Here is a 24,356-nt window from a genome sequence, read left to right as displayed (position 1 = left end):
TCTAGCTTCTCTGATGACGTTCATACAGTCAGGGGGAAGGTTTAGGTATCCAAATTCTAGGATTTCAGGAGCCAGATCGCAAGGTTGAGCTGAGCTGGGTCCGGGTGCCTGATCTCTCCATGGTTCTGGGTTAGGAGGCATGGTGAGAGGTGTAGCTTTTGGTGTGGTACTACAGAGAGTTCCAGCAGCGTGGTGTACCACGGTTGTCTGGCCCATGTTGGAGCTACTAGGATCAGCGTAAGGGAATGCTGTTGTAGCTTTCGCACCACTAATGGAATTAGTGGGAGAGGTGGAAAAGCGTACGCAAATTTGCCTGACCAGTTCATCCATATCGCATTTCCTTTGGACAGTGGGTGTGGGTATCTGGTGGCGAAGCTTGGGCATTTTTTGTTTTCGTGGGTGGCGAATAGGTCTATTTGTGGATGTCCCCATGTTTGAAAGAACGGGTGAAGAACCTGCGGGTGAAGTTCCCACTCGTGGATCTGTTGCGTCTGTCTGCTGAGCAGATCTGCCATGGTGTTTTGGACTCCTGGGACATGTTGGGCTAGGAGAAAGATTTTGTGTGGAATTGCCCATCTCCATATGCTTTGTGCTAGTTGAGAGAGTTGTGGAGAGTGTGGAGAGTGTGTGCCGCCTTATTTTTGAATGTAATACATGGCCGTCATGTTGTCTGTGCGAATGAGGACTGCCTTGCCTGAAATCTGTGCCTGAAAAGATTTTAGGGCTAGAGAGATTGCTAGTAACTCCAGATGGTTGATATGGAGTAACTTTTGCTGCAGCGTCCATGTGCCCTGCACTGTGAGGTGTAATAGATGAGCTCCCCAGCCGGAGAGCGATGCGTCTGTTAGCATTATTTGTGGAACCGCGTCCAAAAACGGTCGACCTTTGGAAAGGTTTGTGGTGTTCCACCACTGCAGAGAGCGATGGGTGCGACCGTCTACCAACACCAGATCTGTCAGTTGCCCCTGGGCCTGGTTTCATTGGCGCGCTAAGCACTCTTGGAGTGGACGCATCTGGAGTCTTGCGTGGGGCACTATGAAAATGCAAGAGGCCATCATCCCTATCAGTTGCATAAACACTCTTGCAGGAAGGGAGTGTGGAGGTATGAATCTGTAGCAAAGCCTGAATGCTTGCAATCCTGGCCGGATTGGGGTAGGCTATTGCTTTTGAGGTGTCTATGGTGGCACCGAGGTATTGTTTTATGTGGGATGGTGTTAGTTGGGACTTTTGGTGGTTCACCGTGAAGCCTAGTTGGTGAAGTAGTTGGATTGTAGTGGCGATGTGGTGTACACATTGGTTGTAGGACGTGGCTTTTATCAGCCAGTCATCCAAGTATGGGAAGACGTGAATGTGCTGTCTTCTGAGGTGTGCCGCCACTACCGCTAGGCACTTGGTGAATACCCGTGGTGCTGTTGTGACTCCGAATGGGAGCATCTTGAACTGGTAGTGTTGCCCGTCCACTACAAATCTGAGGTACTTTCTGTGAGCATGGTGTACTGGAATGAGGAAGTATGCGTCTTTCAAGTCAGTGTGGTGAGGAAGTCGTTCTGGGTGAGGAGCGGAAGCACCTGCTGAAGCGTTACCATGTGAAAATGGTCTGAATGTATGTATGTGTTTAGGGGCCGGAGATCTAGAATAGGTCGTAGAGTCTCGTCCCTTTTTGGTATTAGAAAATATAGGGAGTAGACCCCTAAATCTTGCTTATTGACGGGAACTTGTTCTATTGCATGTTTTTGTAGGAGGGAGATTACCTCCTGTTTTAGTAATGTGGAATGTTCTTGTGACATTGGGCGTTGCCTGGGTGGAATGTTTGGGGGGGGGGGTAGATGTTAATTCCAGGCAGTATCCTGATCGAATAATTTGGGTCACCCACTTGTCTGAGGTGATGGTCTCCCAGACATGAAAGAAATTTTGAATCTGCCCCTGACCGGAGTGGGATGGTCTGGAGGGAGCGGGGGGGGAAGTCATTGGGTAGGCGGTGTGGCAGAGCGGGCGGTATTTGTTTTGCCTCTGCCTTTATTATTTCCCCTATAGCTGCCTCTTTGATAACCCCTTGTGAAGGTGGACTGAGTGGGGGATTTGTAGGAAGTGGACGCGCTATCTGAGGAGTAGCCTCTAGATGTACTCCGAAAGGAAGAACGGCGAAAAGAGCGCCTAGGAGGGTGTGACTGCAGGGCTCCCATGGACTTCGCCGTATCGGTGTCCTTCATTTTTTCGAGGGCCTCATCTACCTTTGGGCCGAATAGGTGTTCTTGGTTAAAGGGATGATTCAGGATGGAGGCTTGTACCTCCGGTTTAAAACCTGATATTCTTAGCCAAGCATGGCGACGGAGGAGGACGCTAGTATTAATGGCCCTGGAGGCTGTGTCTGCTGCATCTAAGGCACAGCGTATAGAGGTGTTAGTTATTGTCTTACCCTGTTGAATTAATTAATTGGCCCTAGTTTTGTATCTTTCAGGGAGGTGGTGCATTATGGTTTCTAATTCATCATAATATGCCCTATCGTATCTGGCCAATAGTGCTTGGGTGTTGGCGATACGCCATATATTGGCTGCCTGTGACGCAGTGCGCTTTCCTGACGCGTCCAGTAGCTTTGACTCTTTGTCAGGTGGTGGTGCTTCGCCTGACGTCTGGGAATTTGACCTTTTTCGTGCAGTGGAAACCACTAGGGAGCCCTTTGATATAGGCAGGATCTGTGGGGGCAGCTTTGTACTTTTTCTCTATGCGTGGGTTAATGACCCTGGCCCTGACTGGGTCCTTAAAAACCTCTGGCGGATGTTTTACCACCCCCTTGAGCATAGGTAGTATGGAGGTAGACCTATGTGTGGTATCAAATGTGTCGAGGAGGAAATCCTGCTCCACTAGGTCAGTGTGTAACTCTACCCCATGATAGTGTGCTGCCCTTAGAAGTAGGTGGTGGAAACCTAATGAGTCTTCCGGTGGAGATGGCCTGGAAGGGTAAAGGTCATCTTGTGGGACGTCGGGAATATCTGGGTTATTGTAGTCGTCCCATCGGTCTGGGGATCCTGTAGGGGTGGGGTCTTGGGGCACATCCCCTGTATCATGATATGGGTCCCCCTGATCATCATCGTCTGGAGACGGGGTCGGAGAGTGATGAGGTGGGGGTGGAGAAGGCGGAGGGGGCGGAGGTGGAGAGGGTGGAGGAGGTGGTGGAGGTATTCTGAAAGGGGAAGTAGCAGAGTCCTTCCTCTTTGGAGGTGGAGGCGGAGCCGGTTTGTCCAAATGTCTCTTTTTGGAAGAGAGTGCCAAATGTCCAGTTTTTGGATCCCTGGTGACAGTTTTTTGTAAGAGATCCGGTGTAAATAGTTCCTGTGACAGTGTTTGATCCGTCGGCGCCGAAGTCTTCGGGCCGATGACTTTTTAGGCTTGTCCGTGCCTGTTTGCTTAGCACTGGGCTTGGGAACCTCAGATTTCTTGGTCGGCGCCGAGGTGGGCTTCGGCTTGGAAGTGTAGGTGCCGAGGGCCTTATGGGGTTTGGTCGGTACCTAAGATGGCGTCGGTACGGAAGCGCTGGGTTTCGACCCCGAGGACTTCGGTTCGGAGCTCGGTGTCGAGGTAGAGGCCGGTTTCTTTTTCGGTGCCGAAGTGTGTTTCTCGGCACCGCTGGCAGGCTGGCTCGAGCCCGAGCCGCCGGAAGGCTTATTTGGCTTCTTCACCGGGCCCGAAGGTGGGGTGTGTGAAGCAGTGTCTCTGGTCTTACCTAGGCCTGGAGGCGAATGCGTGACCGAAGCATTTTTGGGTGTTGGCGCGGGTATATTACTCACGACCCTCTGCGCCGGAGTGATGTCCTCCACATCTGAGTCGTCGGCCTCGGAAGCACTGACGAGGTCCTCTTCGGTGCGCTGCTGTCCCGGATCTTCGATGTCGTCTCCGAAGATATCGACTGGAACGGAGGTCGAGGAGTGTGCCATGTTTCGTCTGGCTCTTCGGTCCCGAATAGTCTTTTTAGATCTGAAAGACTTACAGGCCGGACAGTCTCGAGCCTCGTGTTCAGGGGAGAGGCAGAGGTTGCACACCTCATGAAGATCGGTGTGGGGGAATTTGGACCCACATAGAGGGCACTTCTTGAATGGAGTTCTTTCCATCAGCCGGGACCGGAGCTTGGGTAGGCCCAAAGGCCGCCGTCGACGACTGGAACCGAAGATTTGTCGATGAGAAGGTGCGTTGATTGAGGAGCTCGCGATCGAAACAATACCACGATGTGAGGTGAGGATTCCGCTTCGATCGTCAAACTGGAAATGTTCAGAACCGGAGCGCGAAGATTACATCCGAGCCCGATGGCGGGAAAAAACTATCTGAGGATGGAGCCGAAGCCCATGCGCAATACGATCCAAAGGAGGAGTCACCGACCTCGTGACTTCCAAAGACTTTCCAAAAGGAAAAACAAACTGCAAACATTCGGGCCCAACACCAGATGGCGACCTATGCAAAAGTGTGTAATCTGCAGCTCATATGCCTCGAACATATAAATAAATATATAGATAGATAGATATACACAGTTCAAGCCTTTCAAAAAATTCAAGACAACTAGAGACGAGGCAATGGTTCCCACAGCCTATTAAATTATTCACTATTGCTGGACATAATGAAGCAATATTAATTTCCCCCACTGCCAACAACGCCTCCATGGAAAAGGGCACATTTTAAACACTGGGGTGTATGGCTTGATGCACGTTGGTCTTTGGGGGGGGGAAGGTACCCTAATTTGAAAGACTTCCTTATTCTGACTCTTAGAGGACTCGGGTACTTACACAAAAATGTTTATTAACCCCTTCCCCGCTCATGACGGAACCACTCCGTCATGAGCCACGGTTGCGCTGTGCTCATGACGGAGTGGTTCCGTCATGCTACGGCCGTTGGCGGCCGCTCTGCCCACGCGGCACTAATTCCCCGCCTGTGCGGGCGATTAGCGCAGTGGACGGAGACGTGACGGAACCACTCGGTCATGAGCACAGCTCAACCGTGGCTCGTGACGGAGCGGTTCCGTCACGAGCACAGCGCCACCGCGCTGCCCCCAAACCCCCCCCCAGCGCTGCGGCGGAATTCCTGCCGCTGCGAAGGGGTTAACATGAGGGTGCTCTTTGCTAAGAGAGAGCTAGAGTGATGAGAGGGCCAAGAAGGCAACCAATTTGAGTAGTAATGAAACTGGGATTTGAGCTCGTACAACCCCGACTGCCCCACTTGCTTAGAAACTTCTGCTGGAGACATGGCAAAGGCAGAAACCAGCAGGAAGGTAAACAGTTTACTAGAGAGCACAAGAGAGGGATGGCTGAGATGATGTCCACTGGATAGGATAGGTGCTGAGTGTTTATGGGAGATGGAGCAGGTCTGAGAACGTGGGAGATATGTGGTAAATGCTGTCACCTAAGAGGCCTAGATATGACTGAAGGCCTATGATGCCTCCCATGGTCGAAGATAGCAACTCTAAAGTTGGTATGGTGATATATGTAAAAACTAAAGAAAAACTCCCACGCGACCTTTATTTCTTTTCTGTAGGCTCACTAGAGCTCTATTGGTTAACCACTACTAAAATTATGGAGTCATGAACATAGACATAGATATTTCTCATTTTATTAAATTTTTTTACTTGTTCATATTTTTTTAATGAGTTTTTCTCAATATACACAGTTTAAAAACATTTGTGAAACCACAAATAATTATTTGATACAAATATACAGTTCTTCCACATTGTAATACATCAGATATTTGTCCTATCACAATGAAATACACTGAAAACAATACATACGAGTTGAAACATAGTATGCCTCCAATAGCCAACCACACAAAACCAATCTAACCTCATACGCAACAACACACTAACACACTCATCTCATACATGAACCACCCAACCACAATTACATACACCGATGATAATTATGGAGAGAACACTTCAAGTATTATCCATAATCGTGTTGTAGGTTGGGATTTCACAACAACCAGTAACACAAATTCCTACATGGATTGGACTGTGCCGAGTGAAGATGGTAAGAGTTTCTTAAACTCTCAGATGGTGGTGGACTTATTCAGATAGCATTGGCTCCTACAGTTTCTGTGTATCAGTTACACAGACTTAGGAGCGATGGGAAACACGGACACTTCACAACTTTTGAAAGGTGGGTCATGTGTCACCAGTTCCGTAATTAACAACTTTTCAACCATTTCAACAGGGTCAAAACAGTAACCCCTTGGATGACCGAAGTCACACATTTAGTTACCACTGAAACTTAGAGATATACAACTCTGCTGATCATACCAACCCATTGCCATTTTGATCAGACATTAAACTATCCACTAAGGTCCTGGCTTTGACGATTCTACCAAATACAATTCATGTAGATCAATGCAGTTTAATTAAGAACAGGCAATCACTTGACAATATAAGATGCACAATCCACTTTGTTGTGAAAACACAAAGAAAGTAGATGTCAGACCTATTTTGGTCATTTAGATGTCAGAAATGCCTTTAATCTGGTGCATTGGTATTTCAGGTCTATCGTCTTGGGATGGACTGAATGTGCCCCCCTATACATAAAGACGGAGATAGCACTCTATCAGCGCTTCATCACTCTACTACTGCCATAATCATACTAAAGGAAGCTTTACCATAATCTTTTCACTTCCACAGTAATACACAACAGGGGTGTCCACGGTTACCATTATTATATTTCCTAAGCAAAGACACTCTGGTCTGTCACACCCACCGATCCCTAGCTATTAGAGGAAAACCTTTAGGCCCAGATGACTATAATCGCATCGGTTAAGTACTCTTGATTTTACGTAACCCTGCTGCTTCCCTACCAGAAGTTACTTGTTGTCTACAAGACTTTTGAGGTGGTAGAGGGATGTAAAATTAACATGGCCAAGTCAGAGGCTCTTAATCTGTGTCTTTTACCTAAGGCAGCACAGTATCTCAAAGAGAAATACACCTTTCAAAGGACGACAACACGTTGCCTATCTCAGTATCAAAATTACACTGCAAGTTTGTTTCGTTTGAAGCTAATTTCCTCCTTGCTAGATAATGTCAGGAGAGAATTAGCTAAGAAGTCCCAACTGGTTGTCTTCTAGTTGGGAAACAAATACTGTGAAAATGAATGTGCCGCTGTGGCTCTTGTATCTTTTCAGACTCTCCCAGTATTTTATTTTAGTAATTGCAAAGGTTGGTCACAAACATTTTCTTGCGTCATTGTCGCCCTAGGATCTCGATGCAGCTGCTAAAGCAATATAGGAAGAAAGAGGCTTAGCTTTGTGGAACTTTCATTTAGATCATGCAGCAACACTTGGTAGTTGGTTAGTCCCACACGCGAACCTATAAAATCTGGGCAGTGATGGATCATGCTGTGGTTGGTAGATCCATATGAGACTAATTTTCACTGGAAAAGGGGCACAACCAGTTGAAGGCATACTTAAGCACCCAGTGGCCACAACTCTCAGAGTCTGAGGCAAAAGGAGCTGCAAAAGTTGTTCTGGTGTTTTTGAATGGAAAGGAGGCAACCATCCTCCTTAACTTAATGGCACCATCGACTGTGGTCTATTTCAGAAATAGAACATTGGATCAGCAAATGTTGATGTGAATCAAGGAATATAGAAAACTATGCTTCTCTCAGAGGACTACAAATTTGGTATGCAGTCCCAGTTGCAGAGCTGGAACCCTAGAATGGAACAAAGCAACATCTAACTGTGATGGTTTATTCTTATTTTATTTCCAAATATAATTTTCCCACCAAGAGTGCTACCAGGTGGATCGGGGGAAATAAAAGGGATAAGGTAGATGCTTGTTGTGGCTCTTTAACCACTTATTTAGAGTTGGCTAAACAGCAATTTTCTGCAATAGCCTGCATTTAAAATCTGATAAAAACAAAGCGGAAAAAAAACTAACCATAGAAAGTACGGCACAGGATAGGTGGGTTTGCATACAGAAAAACAGCGAACAGTCCTGGGCAAGGCTGTGCTTTCATCACATTGTTTTCTGATGTCTATCAGACTTCAGCAGGGCTACACAAACAGATTTGCATTGCCTGTCCTGTGCTTTTCTCTCGAAGGATGATCCTTTGCCCAGTAGAGATTGGTGGGCAGATTATTTAGAGAGGCAGGTCCTACATCCAACAGGAAATACGGTACGCACACAGCCAACGTAGAGCAGGAACATAGTATAGTTGGGTAGCTCTCAGCTCATTAGAGTACTCCTATTCAATCAACAACCTAGTAACATCTAACAGTACATTAGACCACCGTCAACAAAATTTCACTAGTGTAATAACAAACAACCTCCTATCACTTTAGGCCCAGTTCAAAGAGGGTAGTAGAGAGACAACAGTTTGCTTCAACAAGCCTTGAATGAGATGGTTTGGTGTAATGGTTCGCCATGGCTAAACAACCAACGTAGATCTCAGACAGCTTTGAATACAATGCTAAGAAAACTTTTTCATGCACACCTTATGAGAGGTTGTTTGGCATGAAAACATATGTGCGATAAATCCTAGGAGGGGTGAATTTTCATGATCAATCATTCACTGGTCTCTTATGCAGTTCAACCGAAGAAAAGATAGGTTACAAAGGAAGCTAAAGTCCATCAACACCATCTGCTGTAACTAGAACAGTGATTAAAATTATGAACTGTGCAATCGGCAAGAATGTCAACAAGCGTGTTGCTGCTGAAACACTATCAAAGTGAAGAGCAAACAGGCACCAACACAGATTAGCAAGCAGTAAGCACTGTAATAATTAAAAAAACATCTGCACCATTACTGCCACCTGTTTGAAATTTAACTAAAAGCTTATTAAATGAAATCATCATAAATCCAACAGAATTAAATTCTTAACTGTCAGGTTGAGGGACATTTGTTGTTCAATGAATCGTTGATTAAAAAAATTGTAGGCTTGTAATGACAGTCATGGAGAACTCATATCGAAGTTAGCAAAAATGATGGAGTTCAGGCATGCAATATGAAGCCATTTCCTGAACTTGTGTCTGAACTGCTTTGACAGTGATTTCATTCACAATTTGGCTGAACGCGTAGGTGTTTCAAATTCAAACGGTGACTATATTCTAGAGACTAGAGAAACAAACTCAGTAACAACTAAGTTAGGTAAGCAGGAGAATTTGCTAAGTCACTAGCAGTTTGTCGAATAAGCCTTCAGACAAAATAATAGCCATCCCACTGTAAGATGGTGTCCATTGGGAAGATATACGTTTTTCAGATTCTAGGACCCGCAGACTGTATAAGCGTCACCTTTCATCTGTACCTAGATGACATCTTATCACAAGCTCCTTTTGCTAGTGACTGGGATAAGAACCGCATAAAGAACTTACGGATTCACAATTGTGTGCTTCGAAGTACAATGCTGACACTTATGAAGACTGTACTTTTGCAGTTGATATACAGATTGTTTTCATATATTTCAAATGACATTAGAATAGTATCTCCGCACAATCTGTGGGATCTCTGCGCCAGGACGACATGGGAGAGTGAACCCGAATGTGTTGCAAAATTCCCTAATTTGAAACTACCATAAGTATATCAGTTTGACTCTGACACTTCTTTCTATAACCAAAATAACAGAAGCCCAACTCTTATTTCTTTCTTCATCCAAAATTATTTATTCTCCTATGTTGTTGAGATCTTGATGCTTGTGGTATCTAATACATTTTTTTTTGTTAATAGTGTGAGGTAGAGAATGACATTATTCGACAAACAACGTACTTTGACTTTGCAAATATTTGAGAATTTCTTATTCCTATAGTTAGAGAAACGTTCACACTTTCCCAAGTGGAAGGGGGAGTATGGAAAATAGAGAAGAAATGAATAGCATTTTTGCAAAGTAACAGAAGAGTCTAAAGCAACATGCATTGCGAGCTCAGACAGAAATGAATGTCCTCCGAGCTTTTTGATGGAGCTGTACGACCACATGCAAATACAATGGATCCTAGGTATGATAAGGTTCATGCCAGTACCTTTAGGACTGACAAATTAGATCAATTATGGTCTCAGAAACAGTCACTGGCTGTAACAAAAGAAAATATTGAATCATTTAAAGAACTGGAAGCTAGTGCTAGCATTGCACAAGCCAGTAGGTTAGAATTGTGTTATTTTAGAGGATTGCATTAATTTAAAAAAAAATCTGTCAATTCCTTGAGGGAAGCAGTCAGAAGGATAAGAGAAACGGGCACCTAAAACAATTAAAGTTTCACTCAGTATAATAGATGGTGACATCTGAATGCTGAAGATTTATTCAGTTTCTGAATTGATATCATCTGCTCTTACAATTTAGAAAGTTTATGCATCAATAAGAGCAATACAAAGCAATATTTGTATTCAAATCTTCCTTACAGGTGCTGAAATCTTAAAGCGCCATTGAACCTTTTCAACTACTCAATAATATCATAATCGTACAGTGTGAATCACCAAAAAACATTTTGTAAACTGGACTCAACTTAGTCTAGTTTCAGAACAATAATTTCAATTATACCCATTCACTCAATATGAAAAGACAAGCATGTTGTGGTTAATCAATTGGTTCATTACAATACTGACAAATGTTTCAAGCATACAGCACAGCATAAGCCCACTTCAGCCACTGGCTTCTCTCTGAGAGTGAAGGCATTCTGCCCAAACACAATGTGCACTTTTACTCAAAAAGTTGTTCTTTTACACAGTTTTACAAAAAAACATTAGCAAAGTCAAACATCAGCAGCCAAAACTAGACTGATTGCCTTTACCAGTACTTGATCACGAATTGCCAACAATGCAGGCATGACTGTAAACAAGAAGGCATTCCTTGCATTCACATACAATGTGTGAGTGGTTTAAGTGAAAGGCTAACAAGCTGGTTTGTTTTTAATAGCTAATAAATGTGTTTTTGGATTGCCATGTTTTTTCTTAACTCATACTAATGAGACTGAAAAGGAAAATGCTACTTACCAGTATGCATTTGTTCTTGGCACGTAGAGCTGCAGATCCACACACTGAGCATAGATCGCCATCTGGTGTTGGGCCTGGATGTTTGCACTTGTTTTTGTCTTGGAAAAGTTTTTGGAAGTCACAAGATAGGTGACTCCTCCTTTGGATCATAGTGCGCATGGGCGTCGGCTCCATCCCCAGATTGTTTTTTCGCCAGCAGGGAAATGATGGAGTTTTGTAAGAAACAGAAAAGATGCCCATGTATGCTGTATCTAAATAAGATAGCACTGGAACAGATAGAGGTAGCCGGGTGGGCGTGTGTGAATCTGCAGCTCTACATGCCAAGAACAGATGCATACTGGTAAGTAGCATTTTGCGTTCGAGGCATATGAGCTGCAGATCACACACTGAGCATAGATTGTATAGCAGTACCTGTCCCTAGCGGCGACCACCAGTATCTGTCGCAGTAGTTTGAAATAGTGTTTTGAGTACAGCCTGGCCCACACTAGCTTGTTTTGTTTGCACATCTACAAAATGGTGCTTTGTGAATGTGCGCAGTGTAGACCATGTAGCCGCTTTGCAGATGTCATCGAAGGGAATGTTCCGTAAAAAGGCCATTGAAGCCCCTATCTTTCAGTTTGAGTAGGCTTTAGGAGGAACAGATAATGTACGTTTTGCTTTGTGATAGCAAAACTGTATGCATTTGACAATCCACCTGGCTATCCCAGATTTTGATATGGGGTTTCCTTTATGTGGTGGTGAGAAGTACGCGAAAAGTTGTTTTGTCTTGCGAAAAGGTTTAGTCCTTTCAATGTAATAAAGCAATGCTCTTTTCACATCTAGAGTGTGAAGAGCTCTTTCTGCAACTGTTTGTGGTTGCGAGAAGAATACTGGCAACTCTACAGACTGATTGAGGTGGAAGGGAGAAATAACCTTAGAGAGGAATTTTGGATTGGTTCTGAGAACCACTTTGTTATGATGGAGTTGTAAAAAAGGTTCTAGAATAGTTAGTGCCTGTAGCTCACTGACTCTTTTAAGGGAAGTAATATGTTGTAAATAGAAGCAGGTCCACAACGGGTTTCTTCTTAAGGTTGCTTTATTAAGTTACACAGGAACACAAGAGCGGACTCTCCACAGCAGAAGCCAAACGCAACTGCCAACGGAGAGAACACAGAACCATGAAGCAACATAGAACATAGTGATAAGAACATTCCACAAGCCCAGAGCAATCTCAACAAGGAGAAAACCCAGAACATGTACTACACATCTTCTTTCTTTCTAATAAAAGAAAAGAAAAAAAACACTTTAACACACAAAATCTTGCAAATATACAGGAGCCCTTCTAAACCTTTGAACCCGACTCTGTGGCAAAGGCAAAGGAAGAGGAAGAGAATTTGGAACAGAGTGAACACCAGAAGAACTAGAATCCCCCCACCCACCAACCACATGGGAAGCAAGAGGCACCGAGCTAGATTCATGTGGCAAGGGCGCCAAAAGATAACCACTGTTATCCTCCGCCGAAGAAGGTTCACACCCACTGGCCAGAGACACACCCCTTTCATAAAGAGCCACACGTCTAAAGTTCCAGCACTCCCCATTGTTCAAGATGACACAATGATCCAAGACCTTCTTCACAGTAAAAGGTCCCTTGAATTTAGACAACCCTCTTGCAATTCTACCACTCTTGACCTTAACTAAATCACCCACCCGAAAAGGACGCCGAGTGGGCGAAGAAACAACAGAAGTGGGGTTCTTTTGCAAAGACACAACCCGCTTCATCCAAGCAGGAACAAGTTTAGAACCAGGCGTGCGCCCTCTCATCAGTTGGAAAGGTGACTGATGCCCCTCTACCAAGGATGTAGTGCGATAGGCCCACAACATCTCATCAACCATCTTCCTAACAATGAGACCCTCAGAAGAAGCCATCTGAATAATGCCCTTCACCACTCTGTTAGCCCTTTCACACATCCCATTGCCCTGAGGGTTGTACAGGGAGGTACGATGGTGAGCAATACCACAACCCTTAAGGAAAGACTGCATTTCCACAGAGGTGAGTTGGGTACCATTGTCCGTGATGAGCACCGACGGCAGACCCTCATCTCTAAACAAACCACTCAAAAAAACAATAGTCCTTTCAGTAGTAATGTTGTTAGAGAATTCCACCACCAACCATTTAGAGTACACATCAACCACCACAATAGCATACCTGTCCTTCTCATGAAGTTCACCCATTGGACCAATAAAGTCCAAACAAATACTGTGCCACGGTGAACCAGGATTCTGTATGTGAGTCTGAGAGGAGCTGGGACCAACCTTAAGTCTCTTTTCGCCCTCCTTACAAGTAGAACAATTTACCACCCAATCCACCACCTGTGCGTCCATACCCGGCCACCAAAAATTATCTCTCAACCGACGTTGTGTGAGAGTCTGGCCCAAATGGCCCTCATGGGCCAGAGCCAACAACTTCCTTCTCAAACCACCGGGAGGTACAAACCTTTCACCTTTGACAATTAAATTATCCGAGATAAGAGAAAGATCCTCCAAAACTTTTAGAAAAGGACGTACCGAAACTGAAACAGTACTCTCCCTCCTAGAACCAAGCTTGATAAGCTTAATGACCTCTTGCAACGTAACATCAGCCGACATCTCACGCTCCCAATCAACAGCTTGAAAAACACCTTCCCCGACAAACACAGCATCTTCAACAGAAGCAACCGCAATATCATCTTCAGATGAGGGCGGAGCTCCTACAGTCTTCCAATCTAGCGACAACCTTGAAAGGCAATCAGCCTGAGTGTTCCTCCATCCCTGAATATATTGGACAGTGTATTGGAATTCCTGAAGCTTGGAAGCAAGCCTAGCCAATCTAGCCGAGCCTTTACCCGTCCCACCCGGAGAGAGAATCTTAATGAGAGGCTTATGGTCGGTTTTGAGCACGAACTTTAAACCCCACAGGTAAGTTCGAAAATGTTCGACTGCCCATGAAGCTGCCAGAGCCTCTCTTTCGATAACCGAGTAATTCCTCTCAGCATCGGTTAAAGTTCGAGACGCAAAAGCAACAGTACGTTCATCCTGACCAGAGATCTGCGAAAGCATAGCCCCCAGACCGGTGGCACTGGCATCCACCGTCACCACGGAACTCTTCGTAATGTCAAACGGGGTAAGAACCTTTGCCTCACAAATCTCACCTTTGATAGCTTCAAAAGACTTTTGTACCTCAGAAGACCACACAAAGCCCACACCTCTCTTCAGCAGTGACCTCAAACATGCAGTCTTGTCAGAAAAATTCTTAACAAACTTAGCATAATATTCGATAAGCCCCATGAAGGACCGCAACTGATCTTTATCCTGAGGTTGTGGAGCAGAGCGAATCGCTCTACACAGATCCTCCTTCGGACTCACCCCACTTGCACTAATGGTGTACCCTAAGTAGTCTACACGCTCAGACAAAAATTTGCACTTATCTTTGCGCAAAGTCAAGCCAGCCACCAAAAGCCTGTCTAACACTATCTTGAGAGTGACATTATGTTGCTCCACTGATTGCCCATAGATCAAAATGTCGTCTTGAAAGTAGACAGTATTTCCAACTCCCTCAAGGAGGTCAGAGACCATCCTTTGAAACACACTAGCAGCTGAATTGAGCCCAAAAGGCAAGCGAGTAAATTGAAACGTGCCAAAAGGTGTAATGAAGGCAGTTAAATGCTTAGAGTCCTTATGTAAGTTAATCTGGTGGTAAGCGCTTCTGAGGTCCAACTTTGAAAACACCTTAGCGCCATGTAGAGTAGTGACCAATTCAGAAATGTTGGGAAGGGGAAAGGTGTCCGCAACCACACAATCATTCAAAGATCTCAAATCAACACAAAAACGGAGCTTGCCGTCCGATTTCTTTGTGACGACTATGGGAGAAACCCAGGGTGAGGCTTCCACTGGTTCAATCACTCCAGAAGCTAACATCTCATCGATCATGTTCTTAACCTCTTGTCTAACAACGATCGGGACACGCCTGACCTTGTGCTGCACTGGGATGGAATGCTCCCTCAGAACAATTCGATGAGAATACCCTCTGAGTTGACCTAAGCTTTCCCTAAATACAGCACTAGCATCCCCCAAAATTTTCTCCAACTCGTTATCTTCAATTATCATCACCTGTGGTGAAGCACGGGGATTGACGATAATTGCCAAGTCATACTGGTGAACCCAACCCAGAATTGCCGGGCCAGACCTAGAGACATAAACTTTCCCATGTATGTTCCTGAAAGAGAAAATAATGAATGCATTGAAGTACCCCAAAATATCAATGGTCTCGCCCTGATATCCACCCGGGGAAATGTCTTTAGGTAAAAGATGCCTAGTACCCCAATTGAGGAGGAAAAGATCATGTGGAATAATGGTGTACCTTGAACCTGTATCCACAATTAAGTGAATTTCTTTGCCATCTATGGTGAAAAGTGCCTTAGGCCGGACTTTGCGCTTGTCACTCAGCACCACAGATGAGTCACCATCAACGACTAAAATTTTGTGGCCTTCTTCATCGAATAATACCCCATTATCCACAGAAGCTACAGAAGAACGAGGTTTGCTACGACAAACTCTCGCATAATGACCCACCCGACCACACTTCAAACATTCTTGTTTAGCTGCAAAACAAAACTTGGAATCTGAAGGATGAACAGTGCTGCCACACCTATTACACATACGCGTTACAGGCGACTTCTGAGTAGTGGGATTTTTGACGGAAGGAACTTTTTTGACAAACTTCTTGTTTTTCACCGCAGCTATGTCAACCTGCTCTCCAGAAGAGTAAGTTTGTTCTGAGCATTCTTGACAAGAAATTTCATTGACATCACCAGAACTCTTCTTTTCAAGTTCCTTCATACACCCTTGAGACTCCTCCACAATTTTGGCTAATTCTATGGCAGTCTGTAGGTTAGGATTTTTCGCCGCCCACAGCCGTTCTTGGATCTTCTTGTTATTGCACTGTACAATAAGTTGATCCCTGATAAGTTCATCCGTCATCCCACCAAACTTGCATTTCACTGACATCTCTCTCAACCTGGCAACAAAGTCATCGATTGATTCTCCTGATCTCTGACTCTTTGTGTAGAATCTGTATCTATTCATGACTAAGTTCTCCTCCTTCGCATATCTTACCTCGAGCCTACGAATAGCCTCTTTATACTCGTCAGGAACAGGTTGCCCATTAGCTTGTAGTGCTTGAGGTAAATAGCGAAAAATGCGTTGACCTTCTTTGCCCAAAGAACCCAGTAAGAGTGCTTTTTTGCGTTTTGCAGAATATTCCTGCGCATCTAAAGCATCTAAATAGTTATCGAACATGGGAAACCAATCATCCCAAGAGATGCTAGGTTGTCCTGGAAGGGCCAAGAAACTAGGAGGAAGAACAATAGATGGATTCTCATTTGTCATGGCTGACCACACTAAGCCCTAGGCTAGGCGAACTGAAGTCTGTAATGAGAGAGGAAAACACTGCAAGGCAGCAAGACAGTACCTGAATTATAGTAAATCCTCGGTACACCAGGTGAGTAGACAGTGGGATGAGACACACGACACGTGTGTCACTTCTCGAAACGAAACGCTGTCCAAATCCGCAAGAAAACCGAGTTCCGTAGCTCGGAGACTGACAGAAGAGGTATTGTCATGGAAACAGAACTAAACAAAGATGGCCGCCACGTCGATGACGTAGAGACGTGGGAGCGTAACTAGACGCTTGATGACAGCTGAGCAAAACCTGAAAGCTCTACTGTGAGTCAGAGGATTCTTGCCGTGAGCCACGCAGCGTCGAAGGTTCCGTGATGTCATCAGAAGAGGGAAACCTTCGGGAGTAGCGGAGCTCCTGCAGCACCAACTGTCACTGACACGCCGATGGACACAGCAACCAGAACGAGGCCCAAAGGTGAGTCGCTAGTGTTTCCACGCAAGTTGGACTCAGTCCGAAGCTTCTGCAAAGCGAATCGTTTCTTACGGGTTTGACTCTCCCTCGCGCTTGACGCGAAACACGATCCGTGGGAAGACTAACGAAGGCAGAGAGCTGATCGCGCAGGAAAGTTCATCTGTTAGGAAAGCTCATCTGTTAGTTTTCACCAAGACAAGAGACAGCCCAGCAGGATCGATATTGGAGGGTAGAGGTGTGGAGATGTTCCGCTCTTGTAATGAAGACCAAAAGGCAGTAGTGCCAAGCGTGGGTTGATGAAAGAAATCGTCGCCAAAATTGTTGTAAATAGAAGCAGGTCCACAACGGGTTTCTTCTTAAGGTTGCTTTATTAAGTTACACAGGAACACAAGAGCGGACTCTCCACAGCAGAAGCCAAACGCAACTGCCAACGGAGAGAACACAGAACCATGAAGCAACATAGAACATAGTGATAAGAACATTCCACAAGCCCAGAGCAATCTCAACAAGGAGAAAACCCAGAACATGTACTACATAATAGCCACTAGGAAAGCAACTTTCTATGTTAGAAATTGTATGTCGCATTTGTGTAGAGGTTCAAAGGGAGGGCCCATTAGTCTTATGAGAATTATGTTTAAATTCCACACAGGTGAGGGGGCACCCTGGGAGGAATTATTCTTTTGAGGCCTTCCATAAGCGCCTTGATGGCAGGTACCCTGAAGAGCGACAAGTGTTGTCTATTTTGTAGGTAGGCTGCTATGGCAGCGAGATGTAACCTAATAGATTTGTACGCTAAGTTACAACTTTGGAGATGCAGTAGATAACCTATGATGTGTTGAATAGACACATCTAAAGGATTCATGATGTTGTTGTGACAATATATCACAAATTGTTTCCATTTGGCTGCATAGAAGGCTCTAGTGGAGGGGCGTCTAGCTTCTCTGATAACATTCATACAGTCAGGGGGAAGGTTCAGGTAGCCAAACTAAAACCTCAGGAGCCAGATCGCTAGGTTGAGCTGTGCTGGGTCCGGGTGTCTGATCTCTCCACGGTTCTAGGTTAAGAGGCGTGGGGAGAGGTGTAGTTTTTGGTGCGGGACTACGGATAGTTCCAGTAATGTGGTGTACCACGGTTGTCTGGCCCATGTTGGAGCAACTAGGATGAGAATCAATGAGTGTTGCTGCAGTTTGCGCACCAGCAGTGGAATGAGTGGGAGAGGCGGAAAAGCGTACGCAAATCTGCCTGACCAATTCATCCATATCGCATTGCCTTTGGAAAATGGGTGTGGATATCTGGCGGCGAAGCTTGGGCATTTGGCGTTTGTGTGTGGCGAAGAGATCTATCTCTGGTTGCCCCCACATCAGGAAAAATGGTTGAAGAACTTGCGGATAAAGTTCCCACTCGTGAATCTGTTGCGTCTGATGACTTAATAGATCAGCTATGTTGTTCTGGACTCCCGGAACATGTTGGGCTACAAGAAAAATGTTCTGAGGAATAGCCCATCTCCATATGCTTTGCGCCGGTTGAGAGAGCTGTAGGGGGTGTGTCCCGCCTTGTTTCTGTATGTAGTACATGGCTGTCATGTTGTCCGTGCGGACTAGGACAGCCTTGCCTGATATTTGTTTCTGGAATGCTTTAGGCCTAGGAATATGGCTAGTAACTCCAGGTGATTGATGTGGAGTAACTTTTGTTCAGATGTCCGCCAGCCCTGCATGGTATGATGCAATAGATGAGCTCCCCAGATGGAGAGCGATGCCTCCGCCGTTAGCACAATCCGTGGAACCGGCTCGATGAACGGTTGCCCTTTTGAAAGGTTTTTGGTGTTCCACCATTGCAGAGAGCGATGCGTGCGACCGTCCACCAACACCAGATCTTTCAGCTGACCCCGAGCCTGGTTCCACTGACGTGCCAAACATTCCTGCAGGGGACGCATCTGGAGTCTTGCATGAGGTACTATAAGTATGCAAGAGGCCATCATCCCTATCAACTGCATAAACACGCGAACTGTAAGAGTGTTGCGGATGAAATTTTGCTATCAGGCTTTTTATGCTTGCTATCCTGGCTGTGCTGTGATATGCAAGTGCATTTGAGGTGTTGATTGTGGCACCGAGGTACTGTTGTATGTGGAATGGTTGTAGGTGACATTTTGCGTGGTGTACTATAAACCTTAAGTCATGAAGCATTTGGATTGTGGCGCGAGAGTGATGTACACACTGTTTGTATGACTAGAGCTTTTATGAGCCAGTCATCTAAGTATGGGAAGACGTGGATGTGCTGTCTTAGGTGAGCCGAACAACCGTTAGACACTTGGGGAATACTCTGGGTGCTGTGGTGAATTGGTAGTGCTGACCGTCCACTACAAACCTGAAATATTTCCTGTGAGAGGTGTGAATGGGAATATGAAAGTAGGCGTCCTTGAGATCTAGAGTGACAAAGAAATCGCCTTGTGAGAGAAGAGGAAGGACCTGTTGAAGCGTGACCATGTGAATATGGTCTGATTGTATGTACAGGTTTAGGGGTCTAAGATAGGTCGCAGAGAGCCGTCCTTCTTTGGGATGAGGAAGTATAGGGAGTAAACTCCTGTGTTTTGTTTGAGCAGGGGGACTGGTCCTCTTGCACCTTTTTGTAGGAGGGAGATTACCTCCTGCTTTAGCAGCGATAAATGTTGTGGTGAAATTGGGCGCTGTCTGGGTGGTATGTTTGGGGGTAGAGGTGAGTTCTAGACAATATACTGATTGAACGATTTTTCTCACCCACCTGTGTGTGGTAATGTTGTTCCAGACAGGTAGGAAATGTAGCAATCTTTCCCCGAGTGGAATGGTCTGGGGGGAGCGGAGGGAAGTCATTGGGTAGGGGTGGAGGCAGAGCGAGTATTGTTGGTCTTGCTTCTACCTTTGTTATTATTGCCTCTGTAGCCTCCTCTTTGATAACCTCTGGTGAATGTGGTCTGGGTGGGAGTCTTATAGGACGTGGAGGGGTTGTCAGAGGTGTAGCCTCTGTAGGTGCCCTTGTAAGAGGAGCAACGAAAGGAACGTCTGGGAGCTTGCGACTGCAAGGCTCCCATTGATTTAGCCGTGTCGGTGTCTTTTTTCATCTTTTCTAGAGATGAATCCACGGAAGGCCCAAATAGATGTTCCTGATCAAATGGCTGGTTAAGGATTTAAGTTTGTGCTTCAGGTTTAAAACCTGAAATGCGTAGCCATGCATGTCTACGCAGAAGGACACTTGTGTTGATGGCTAGTAAGGCGGTGTCTGCCACTTCTAGAGCGCAACGAACGGAGGTGTTTGTGATGAGCTTACCCTCTTGTATGAGGTCGTTGGCTTTGGTTTTGTATTTGTCAGGAAGGTGCTGCAATAGGGTCTCTAGCTCGTCGTAGTGTGCCCTATCGTATCTGGCTAACAAAGTTTGAGTGTTGGCAATGCGCCATATATTAGCTGCTTGTGACGCTGTGCTTTTACCAGAGGCGTCCAAGAGTTTTGACTCCTTGTCGGGAGGTGGAGCGTCCCCTGACGTTTGTGAGTTACATCTCTTTCTGGCATTTGAGAACACCTAAGGAATCCAATGGTATTTGGCCCATAATGTATACGGGGTCTGCTGGGGCAGATTTGTACTTTTTCTCTATCCTGGGGTTACTAACCATAGCCCTAACAGAATCTTTGAACACCTCGGGTGCAGGTTTCATTACCCTTTTAACATAGGGAGAACGCAGGTGGACTTTTATGATGTATCAAAAGTACCCCTTAAGAAATCCTCTTCCACAGGGTCTGTATGTAAAGCAACCCTGTGGTATTGTGCAGCCCTGTGAATGAGCTGGGTGACACCTATGGTATCCTCTGGAGGGGAAGGTCTAGAGGGGTAGATGTCGTCTAGTGGTACATTAGGGACACCTGGTGTATTGTAATCGTCCCAGGGGTCTGGGGTATAAGGCGGACTAGGATCCCCTAGTGGTTCATCATCTGCACCCTCCCCTGTTACATTAGAGGTGTCATCATCGTCCACTGGTAGAGGAGATGGTGTAGGAGAGTGGTGTGGTGGGGGAGGAGGTGGAGAAGGGAGTCTGAGAGGAGATGTTGCAATGTCTCTTCTTCGGTGGAGATGGAGCAGGTAGAGGCATGTCCATTGGTCTCTTCTTGGAACTGAGTGTCAGTTGACCTGTTTTTGGGTCTTTTAGAAGAGTTTTTTGGGAGGGATCCGGTTTAAAAAGCTCTTCTTGTGGAGGCTGGTGTTTTGGCGCCGACTTTTTCGGTTCGAGTGCTTGTGTGGCACCGAATCTGGGGTGGATTTGTGCTCTTTTTGCTTTGAATCGTGAGATTTTTTTAGACTCTGCTGAGAATGTGAACTTTTCGGTAGTGTCTTTTTACTCGGTTCCGGCGACTTTTTCGGAGTCGAGGGGTCGGTGCCTGTTGGTTTCGGAGCCAAGTGCATCGATGTGGAGGCAGTTGTCGGCACGGAGGTGGAAGAAGGTTTCTTTTGGGGTGCCGGGGTTTGGGTTCGGCACCGATGCCAGGCTGACTCGATCCCCAGTGGCCTGAAGGCTTAGTTGTCCACTTCTTTGCCGGGCTCGAAGGCAGGGCATGAGCAGTATTGTCTCGGTGCACACCTGGGCCCTAAGGTGAAGTTGTTACCGAAGCCTTTTTCGGTGGTGGGGGGAGGGGGTCGACGTCACTACTTACGACCTGCTGCCCAGGAGTGATGTCTTCGTCGTCAGAGTCATCAGCTTCGGAGGCACTGACAGGGCCTTCTTCGACCCGCTCCTGTTCTGGTACATCGACGCCCTCCTGGAAGATGTCATCGGGAACGAATGTCGACGAGCGAGACATTGTTCTTCTAGCTGGACTGTCTCCAGCCTCATGCTCCAGTGAAAGGCAGCAGTTACACACCTCATGAAGATTCATGTGTGGGAATTTCGACCCACATTGAGGACACTTCTTAAAAGGAGTCCTTTCCATGAGCCAGATCTAATGGCCTAGGTAGGCCTTAAGGCCTTCGTCGACGACCGGAATCGAGGACTTCGAACTTGAAGAGATGCGCAATGACTAGGGATAACGATCAAAACAATACCGGAGAAAGGGTGAAGGATTGCGCGTCGAAAGTTGGATCGTAACGACACTGAACTGGAGCGCGATAAACAAATCTGAGCCCGATGGCGGAAAAAAACAATCTGGGGATGGAGCTGATGCCCATGCGCACTATGATCCAAAGGAGGAGTCACCTATTGCGTGACTTCCAAAGACTTTTTCAAGACAAAAACAAGTGCAAACATCCGGGCCCAACACCAGATGGCGATCTATGCTCAGTGTGTGATCTGCAGCTCATATGCCTCAAACGTAGAATTTTCATTCTCTGGTGCACACATTTTGCAGGTGTGAGATAGCTAAAAGGGAGATGACTTTGTGTGTACTGTTATATATAAACAAGGAAAGAATGTAGCAGCAAGTTCATGCATGCATTTTCTTGATTAAGATGCACTGATGAAATATTATGTACGACAGATTAGCCAAACCCTTTTCACACCACTGATCACCATGCCTAGAAAAAGAATATATGGTATTGGTGCAAGGGTGGTTTCACACAGACACACCCCATCACTGCTTGTCACTTAATTCATATTCTCTGCCCGTTTCCTTGTTACAATGTACCTCTTGTGTCTGTACATGTTCTTTTCCCTTATATGTACAGCTCTCCAGTACTCACACATTTCAGATGTTCAGCTTTTATCCAAGATTAGAATTAAGTTGTTGGTGCATTCAATTGACAAGACCCTATGCACCCATTGCACATAAATAAAATAGCCAGGTTAAATAATACAGGTTTCAAATATCTTATAATTTTCCCCAATCCATTAAGCAATCTTTTCTAAAAACAAACATTTTTTTACTTACTCTGGTTCTTTCAGTTTTGACACCCTTTACCAAGTCAATAGTACTTAATATACTGGCAAAATATAACATTCTAAATCATGCATTAAGACATCCCTGCTGGTGGAGGAGTAGCCAAGTCTACTATCTGTGTGGACTAATTATACTAATTGGGCACCTGACTGACATCAATAACTGATTATGAGAATGTGTTTCTTCCTAGTTCATTATGGGCTTATGTTTTTCAAATATATCTGCTTTAATGCTGATGACAACCATCTAACGATTTTCGGGGAAGTAGATGGCATTCAGGAAACCTTGAATGCTGTCACTGTCAAACCCATCAAATCAACTAACCTTCCATCTGCATTGCCACCCAATCCTATTAGTCCATCCGTAATAAAACATACAACAAAGCAGGTGAGTGACGACAGCTTATTTATAGACCTTGTAAAGCACCCATTGTGAGGTAATCGTAACATGTATACTTATAAAAACTAAGTACTTACAACTACAGGATCCAACTCCATACTTTCAAAGGTTCCTATTCGCAATGATTGACAGTTTAGAATGACGCTATCACAAACCGATTTGGGTGAAGGTACTTGTGGTGTAACTTTACGTCGCTTTACAGGGATACTTGCTACAGCATTGCCATACTGTAAGAAATAATACGCACATTAAAGAAGCTCATGGAAGAAGTGTGTAGTCAGCTGCAATTAAGTGATCTACGTAGAAAAAATATTTTTTGTCTCCATCACAACATCACATCAAACATTCAATTCAAATCTGGAATTCAGAATGTTGCAATATTTACAGACAACAAACAGTTTGAAACAAAAATGCATTTGAGGGTATTTTATTGGTTTTAGTATCGTACATTCACATGCTGCATATTCTCCTACTCCCTAATGTTGGGCTAGTGATAGTCCAGATAATGGCAACTGAGACAGTCAGCTCTGGCTATCAGATTGCTATTTGTTTCCTGTTTGTTAAAATAATACATTTAGGAAGTACTGTCTGACAAGATAAGGAAAGACTGTCTGCGAACGCAAGGGAGAAAGGTTTCAGACACCAGCAGAATTGCCATCAGTTCTTGCAAGCTGATGTGAAGTACCTGTTCTTATGGAAATCAAAGGCACATCCGTCAGAGCAGTGGGCACTGCTGGAGGGGAACAGACGGATATCTGTGAATCAGGTTCTCCTCTGCCTACCCTCATGCCAAGGCCACCATAGCATTCTAGAAGGTCATAGTGGTGTCCACCCAGTCTCCCCAGTGCTGGAACTACTGCCTTTGGAGAACACACTGCAGAGCCTTCATGTACCAGCATGTGCGCGTGGACCAGGAGGATGCATTAACTCAGCAGGCCGTGCAGGTGTAGAACCGTCGGAACTGGGATCAGAGCATCTTCTCAAAACATTGTAATTATATCCAGAATAAAACAAGTTACTTACCTGTACACTGTGGTTCCCAGTATTGGTATCGTTCACATGCTTGAATCTTCCCTGTCGTCGATGTGGAAATACCACAGTAACTATACTAAGCAGTGTAAAGCAAAACTTTGAACATCAAAGATTAATATGTGGCATTGATAACCTATTCACATCATTTTGCAAAGAACACAACTTGAGCCAATCAAGAAGAGGCTCTTGAATCACTCTTTCCCTTA

General features: G+C 45.3%; 1 protein-coding gene across 2 annotated transcripts in view; it reads right to left on the bottom strand.

Moving 5' to 3' along the window:
• The window catches only part of SENP6 (SUMO specific peptidase 6), a 755,486-nt gene that overhangs the window by 324,843 nt on the left and 406,287 nt on the right, over positions 1-24,356 (bottom strand). For both annotated transcript variants that reach the window (XM_085610971.1, XM_085610972.1), the window contains one exon: positions 23,196-23,345. In XM_085610971.1, the coding sequence (XP_085467097.1) occupies positions 23,196-23,345 (150 nt within the window). The remainder of the gene's footprint in view (positions 1-23,195; positions 23,346-24,356) is intronic.

This window comes from Triturus cristatus, chromosome 6, assembly GCF_964204655.1.
Source record: "Triturus cristatus chromosome 6, aTriCri1.1, whole genome shotgun sequence".
In the NCBI taxonomy this organism is placed as follows: Eukaryota; Metazoa; Chordata; class Amphibia; order Caudata; family Salamandridae; genus Triturus; species Triturus cristatus.
This window is presented reverse-complemented; position numbering and strand designations above follow the sequence as displayed.